We start from the raw sequence: 7771 nt of genomic DNA on the forward strand, positions 1-7771 counted from the left end.
TTTAGCCATTGTAAGTCAGACTGTAATCAGTACGCAATAACTAGTAGTTTATAAATATCTAAACTGACCTGAAAATGTCATCTTTTAATGTTTGAATGAAGTAAACTGTTAACACAATGTAACACCTACCTGCATAAATAGTGCCTGAAGTAATTATATATCAATCACGATTTGTATACAGCCGTAAGTGTGAAAAATAGCATACCTACTCCTTAGATAGTCTCTTGTTAATTCGTTCAATTATATACATTAGAATATAAAATTTTTTTTTTTTCCAATTTCAAATTTTATTGCCTGAAACATTATACAATGTTTATAGCATATAAACAACATAAACATACCCGTCCCTAGATTTGCCACTAAAATGCCACCCTTTTCAATGGTGGAGTATTTAGACAATTTTCCACCAATAATGCCACCAAAACGCCACCAAAACGCCACCCAAATCATGAAAATGGTGAAAAATTTGAGCAGGACTGATGTTATATAATTTTCCAGTTAATTCCACCTTTTTTACACTAAATGCCACCAATGAGTGGAAAATTGGTGGAGTATTTAGACAAACTCACCAAAATGCCACCATTATGCCACCTTAGGGTGGCAAACTCATTTTCCACTAGATGCCACTTGTTTCCACTTATTGCCACCATATAAATGGTGGAAAATTGGTGGAGTATTTAGACAAATTTCCACCATTATGCCACCATTGAGTGGCAAACTTATTTTCCACCAAATGCCACTTATTTCCACCTTTTGCCACCATAAGGGTGGAAAATTGGTGGAGTATTTAGACACTTTTCCACCATTTTGCCACCAGATAGTGGCAAATTCAGTTTCCACTAAATGCCACCTATTTTCACCCTTTCAGAAATTTTCCACCTTGTGGGTGGCAATAGCTGGAAACTGCTTGAAAGTCACCCTGTACCCTGAATTGGAAACAAACAAATTTTAAAAATAATCCTTTTTAATGTTTCCATATGAAATTATATATTGTCTCAAAAAATAGCAAAACATTAGTCCTTTTATTTTCTTCAGTTTATCTTGCTATTCCTGGACGGTTTGAGTTCAGTCCTTTAGGTTGTCGGCAACTTTTCGAGCGCACAATCTAAAACAAAAAAAATTATGAATGATTAATACAATAATTAAAAACATAAGCTTACATTTTTATATGACTATTGGATATTTCTATATTCAATTTGAGTGCATAGATATGATTAAAACACTTTAAAAAACAGCACTGCAGACGTGGAAGAATCAGACTTTTCTTATTTACTCCAAGGCAGAAAATATACGCAGAATCAAAAATGATATTTTCATTCAGTTCATTAGTTACCTTCCAAGAACTTAAGTTTTGCCTTGTCTGCACAAGAAGGTCTGGCGTCAGACTCTCTGTTCCCTTTCCTCATACCAAACAATGAGCGGCCTTTAATCTCTTCTATATTGAATAGCATTCTGAAGAGCTTTGCTGTACCTTTCTCTTTTGAGGCATATGGCTTCAGTTCTGCCATCACTTGGTCCTAAAATATAATTACCATAAAGTAAAGACAGAAAATGATTATCAATATCTAATATGTAAAGACAGAAAATGAAACACTTTTATAAGACCTTGGTATATGTATACAACTCTAAAATTTTAAAATAAGAAAGAAATAAAGAAATACAACACATCAACACCAGTGCAGGTTGAGCAATTAATAATCTTCCAGTTTCAGTTCTTAACGCTCAGGATAAATATTTGATAAAATTTTCAAGCTAAAATGTACAAAAACTCTAAAATTTGTAAAACAAAATGTAAATGCAAATTAAAGTGTCATAAAGAGTTTGAATTAAAGTAGGTTTGTAAATAGTGACTAATAGCTATATTTATCAAGAACTGAAAAGTGTCTTATTGGGTACTGTGACACTTCTTTCCTATTAATTATAAAATAACTTTGAATTAACAAGATACCTTTGTAAAGCCACTGAAGATCAAATGTGTTGCTCCAGGCTGCTCCTCATTGCTTTGTGTCTGCAAAATAATAATTCTTATTTAATGCTGTTTCTGTTATGAACTGTCATTCTCCTAATAGCATGTTACTCTAGACTGTCTAGTTATGGTTATATAATTATCTACTGCACCATGAAAGCTGAATTACAACAATGAAGGAATGAAACTTACTAATAAATCAGTTACTGTTAATCTGCTCCACATGTGACACACAAGGAAAATTGTTTATAGCATGAAAGTTGTAGTAATAGGTACCTCAGGTTATCTATAGTTTGATTGATGTAATATTGTACATAATGATATTGTACTTACTGATCAATTTCTATAATTTTTTTCTCAAACTTAAAATTTCTAACATATTGTATTTAAGAAATGATTAAGATCTTCCTACATTCTTTATATTCCTACATTCTTTATATGTACATTGTACATGCAGCTTTCTTTTTAGTCAAGTTACAAACAAAACAAATATAAAACACAATTTTATACAATACCACTTCATATTTTTACTGTCAAAAAACTAAACAGTTTCTGCATAAATAACAATCATTATTGTATGTAAAAGTTGTTTACCTGAAACTTTGACTGGGAATGATTCTGCTGTTTATCTTCTTGTCTACACATTCACACTTCAGTTAAAACTTCTCATTTCTATTTACAACACTAATAAGACTTTAAATGTTTTCTTTGAGAAATCAAAAATATGCACCCTTACATTTTAAACAAAATATCTCCAAAATTGCTACAATATCAATAATTTCCTTTGTGTTTGCAAGCTTTAGCTGACCTCAATTCCTTTGAATTCAAACTTTACAACGGTGTAACTGCATGGACAGTCCATTATAATTTTAAATTGTGAGGGATTTTCCAAAAACCATAGCACCCATCATTTTATTTTTTACATTCATTTGAATGTATAACTATATCTAATACCTAAATAGATTGAGTAGAAATAAGCTTTTGAAAGATAATTTAGCATGCTATTTTAAGACAAATTCTACATAAAAACATGTATAATGTTGCCTCTCCCAAAATAATTAAATGGAACATTCTGGTCAGCATGAGTAAACTATTAACCCCCATTCATAGATTACTAGATAAGAGGGCAATAGTTTTATCAGATCTGAGATGTATGCTGTGTTGTTAAATCTTAGAGGATGCAGTATTTACTAGCTAGTAGTTACTTATCCTGATTGTAAGAAATTTATCAGACATTATGACTTATTTACTTTTCACACATTAATTTTTACAATAGATTTAAAGCCTCTGAAAGCATAGCACAAAAGATGTTAGAGACAATAATTTTAAACTCCACATATAACTAAATCTCATTTATGAGAAGTTACAATGCCAAGGAACCATAACTTTTTATTGCATGATTTGGGGTTTATTGCCATTTTTTACTTCTCTATGCTTAATTTTTGTCTTGATCATTAAGCTTAAAAAGTACTGGAGATATTAATTAAAAACTTCACAGATATAGATCTTTTTGAGTAATGTGCTGTGTTTAAGAACCATAACTCTTTGCATACTTTTGGAGTTATTGCCCTTTGCATTTTACACTTTAATTATTGTTAGCATTACATGAAAAGTGTTAGTACTCACCAGATATCAGTTTAAAGTAATTATGAAGAGACAATTTATTATGTCAATTAGAAGAAAAGACAAAAGTCAAACTTTATTCAAGATTGTCATTAAATATCATAGAAGAAGCAACAAACTTTATGCAAAGATATGCATTTTCTGGGCATAGAAGAACATTTCAACTATTTAATGTACAGATTATAACTAAAGAACAAAGTACACTTTAAAAGCCGTAATTTTATTTTACAAGCATAGAATGGAACATAAACATTTTGACTTGAAAGTCAAATTTTACATCCCTAAAGAAAAGTACTGCCATAAAAAATGGGAAGTTAAGTAACCCCATACTTTTCTAATTTTTCCTGATCATAATTATATGTGTTTAACGCCTGGAAAAGTGATTTTACGTCCAATTTCTGTGTCTTTTCCTGCTACTTTACAGCTGGAATTATCATACCGTTACTGTGAGGCAGTGACTTTGTATCAGAATTGTGTTCATGGCATTCTAGTATGTTTAAGAAATATGAGTTTCTGATAAAATTTTCTAACTGTTCAACTTCAATTAATTATATTTTTGATAAAAAGTTCACTTGATGCTTTGGTAGAGTACAAACTATAAACAGATTTATTTCAGTTTGGAGCTTTGACTTAAATAAATCTTAAACCCTGCAATGCACAATTATTAGATTTCTCAGTTTTTTCCACCAATTTTTATACAACCCAGAAAATAGTTAAGAGTTTCCCTTTTCGACTAAAAGTTATTCACAAAATTTTCTAAGTTTTTTTCCACTATTTTGCCACCCAGAAAATAGTTAGAGTTTCACTTTTCCACTAAAAGCCACTCATTTTCCACCTTCAAAATAAACTAAGTTTCATTTTTCACCAATTTCCACCCTTTTGCCACCATAAAAAAAGTCTATGTTCAAATTTCCACTCAATGCCACCTAAATGCCACCAAAGGATAGTGGCATTTGGTGGCAATTTTGCCACTACAGTGGAAAAAGAGTGGAATTTTGTCATTTTCCAGTTAATGCCACCTTTTTTACACTTAATGCCACCCTTTTCAGTGGAAATAGCTGGCAAGTAGTGGCAAATCTAGGGACGGGTATATACATATATATGCAAGCATTGCATGACAATAACATCTACAACTATAAAGAATGTCATTCCTAGAATGATGTGATGCATGCATGCGTATGTATGCATGCATGCGTATGTATGTATAGTTCGACATTTAAATTTGCACGTGAAGGTCGTGCATAACAGTTATCTACAACTATAAAGAATGTCATTCCTAGAATGATGTGAAATGTATTATTGGAATGTCATTCATAGATTTGACAATGTATTCAAACAAAAGACACAGTAAATAAAAAGGGAGAAACACATTAACAACAACATCATAATAACAAGCCGTGCTAGGTTTCGAACCTATTTGTTCAAATCATTTAAAGTAACAGTGACGTTGATTTACCACCTGAGCTATCACGATGTTAGAATTAAACTATATGAGTCGCGTCACGACAAAACCAACGTAATGCGTTTGCGACCAGCATGGGTCCAGACCAGCCTGGGCATCCGCGCAGTCTGATCAGGATCCATGCTGTTCGCTTACAAACCCTATAACAAGTAGATAATCTGATAGCGCACAGCATGTGTGTGGATGCGCAGGCTGGTCTGGATCCATGCTGGTCGCAAACCCATTATGTTGGTTTTGTCATGGCGCGGCTCTTATCTAGTTGTTGACACTTTCGTTTTCGGATAATATGCAGAATTACCCTTTTAATGGACTTTCCCAACAATATACAACAATATACATAGAACACATATAACATGATTTAAAAAGTACATTGCCACTCATATGTTGCGTTATAAAAGACTTTAGTAACAATTCAACGAATAAAGAGACTTACGTAATTACTGCTATATATACTATATGCATGCTTATATCGTTAAAGCTAAGAAGCAGACGCTAATCGTTAAATAAAAAATCATTAAAATACACGACGATAAAAAGCTGAATGTGGAAAAAAGGCACTATTGCGCAATTCAAAAAAATGTGTTAAAGAATCAGATATCACCCCGATGAACAGATTAGCATCTACTTCCAAGGAGAAGATAAGCAAGGTGATATACAATGGACACCGAAGATAATGAAGATAGTCAGAATTTCCTTAAAGGGACTTCACTTGAACTATGCGTGGATAGATGTACGATTTCGGGCGCTATAAAGATAATTTTATGTATGGAAAACATTTTTTTCTCGCTATTGTTACTTATATTACTATTTCATTAACTAAAATTACGAAGTATTTCAAAATAATTTTGGTTTAGATAAACATTAAACCTTCCGGACGCTTTGTCGGTATACGGTGGTTTTTGAGCAAGTGAACTGGAGTCGAAGGTATGTTAGTTTTTTATATAAATAGAAAAAAAATGATAATAAAGATTATTTTTTTCTACCACAAATACCTCAATACATAATAATATACATTATTTACAATAAATATAACCCTTCTGACTGTTTAAATTAAAATTAATGCTTCGGGACGCTTCATGACATTTCGGGACGCTAAATTTCTTCGGGACGCTTTGTTAACGCAACATCGGAAACGTCAGTTTTCGCGCTGTATAATAATATTTTGTGGATGAAATGTTTATTTCCTTCTTTATGTCACTTACACATATCGTAAAGAACTTAATTACGATTTATCTTTGCTTAGATAAAAATAAAAACCATGAATACGTTTCGGGACGCTATGTTAGTCAGTTTGCAACTTGAACTATGCGTGGATAGACATACGATTTCGGGCGCTATAAAGATAATTTTATGTATGGAAAACATTTTTCTTATTATTTTTACTTACATAACTATTTCATTAACTAAAATTACGAAGTATTTCAAAACAATTTTGGTTTCGATAAACATTAAACCTTCCGGACGCTTTGTCGGTATACGGTGGTTTTTGAGCAAGTGAACTGGAGTCGAAGGTATATTAGGTTTTTTTATATAAATAGAAAAAATGATAAGTAAGATTATTTTTTTCTACCACAAATACCTCAATACATAATAATATACATTATTTACAATAAATATAACCCTTCTGACTGTTTAAATTAACAATAATGCTTCGGGACGCTTCATGACATTTCGGGACGCTAAATTCTTCGGGACGCTTTGTTAGCGCAACATGGGAAACGTCAGTTTTCGCGCTGTAAAATAATATTTTGTGGATGAAATGTTTATTTCCTTTTTAATGTCACTTACACATATCATAAAAGAACTCAATTACGATTTATCTTTGCTAAGATAAAAATAAAAACCATGAATACGTTTCGGGACGCTATGTTAGTCAGTACGCGACTTGAACTATGCGTGGATAGATGTACGATTTCGGGCGCTATAAAGATAATTTTATGTATGGAAAACATTTTTTCTCGCTATTTTTACTTACATAACTATTTCATTAACTCAAATTACGAAGTATTTCAAAATAATTTTGGTTTAGATAAACATTAAACCTTCCGGACGCTTTGTCGGTATACGGTGGTTTTTGAGCAAGTGAACTGGAGTCGAAGGTATGTTAGGTTTTTTTTTATATAAATAGAAAAAATGATACGTAAGAATATTTTTTTCTACCATAAATACCTCAGTACATAATAATACAGCTCATTTACAATAAATATAACCCTTCTGGCTGTTTAAATTAACAAAAATGCTTCGGGACGCTTCAGGACGCTTCGGGACGCTAAAATCCTTCGGGACGCTTTTTAGTGAGACCCCAATAATACCCCTATGTATATTTCAGGAGTAAAACTTGTATATAAAATACACTATAGAAAACGGAATGAACCTTATATATACTCCTGGTTTAGACCCCGGGGTCTAATCCAGGATATAGCCGGTTATATTACAAGTCCCAGATATCAAAGGAATTACTATACAATGAATTCATGTAGTAGAAAAATGAAACATTTATTACATAAAATTTTCAGAAATATAAACTGATATTCATGACATGATGTTGTCATGATTGTGTAGTTTCTTAAATTTGTAAACTAACTTAAAATAAAGCATCTTGTACAGTATCTTGTACAGGTTGTGTAGTAATCTGCTAATAAGATTAATTTTTTTCTTATTAATATTATTTTGAAATATATAAATTGATAACTATATTTCACAAGTGGTGCAGCCACAAG

At 31.7% G+C, this 7771-nt stretch overlaps 1 protein-coding gene across 3 annotated transcripts; it reads right to left on the reverse strand.

The window, feature by feature from the left end:
* Window positions 1-641: 641 nt before the first annotated feature.
* LOC132741864 (uncharacterized) lies at window positions 642-2714 on the reverse strand. Of its 3 annotated transcripts, none has more exons than XM_060730128.1 (4): window positions 2561-2714; window positions 1949-2008; window positions 1334-1517; window positions 642-1105 (listed from the first exon to the last, which is right to left on the reverse strand). In XM_060730128.1, the coding sequence occupies exons 1-4, from the start codon at window positions 2609-2611 to the stop codon at window positions 1074-1076; spliced, it is 327 nt and encodes a 108-aa protein (XP_060586111.1). In that variant the 5' UTR covers window positions 2612-2714; the 3' UTR covers window positions 642-1073. The 3 variants fall into 3 exon arrangements, 2 of the variants coding, with proteins under 2 accessions (XP_060586111.1, XP_060586112.1); XM_060730129.1 differs by lacking the exon at window positions 2561-2714 and adding an exon at window positions 2159-2295; XR_009627354.1 differs by lacking the exon at window positions 2561-2714 and adding an exon at window positions 2482-2500 and having other exon boundaries at window positions 958-1105.
* Window positions 2715-7771: the final 5057 nt, after the last annotated feature.

The sequence above is a fragment of the Ruditapes philippinarum genome, unplaced genomic scaffold (genome assembly GCF_026571515.1).
Source record: "Ruditapes philippinarum isolate M1 unplaced genomic scaffold, ASM2657151v2 ctg15717_1_1_1_1, whole genome shotgun sequence".
Taxonomy (NCBI): Eukaryota; Metazoa; Mollusca; class Bivalvia; order Venerida; family Veneridae; genus Ruditapes; species Ruditapes philippinarum.

Bases quoted from the DNA above. Each gene is read 5' to 3' on its own strand.
- LOC132741864 (XM_060730128.1), bottom strand. From the start codon at position 2,611: ATGTGTAGACAAGAAGATAAACAGCAGAATCATTCCCAGTCAAAGTTT. The intron at 1,518-1,948 runs GTATCTTGTTAA...ATTATATTTTAG, and splicing joins TCTTCAGTGGCTTTACAAAG to GACCAAGTGATGGCAGAACT. The intron at 1,106-1,333 runs GTAACTAATGAA...TTTTTGTTTTAG, and splicing joins AAAACTTAAGTTCTTGGAAG to ATTGTGCGCTCGAAAAGTTG.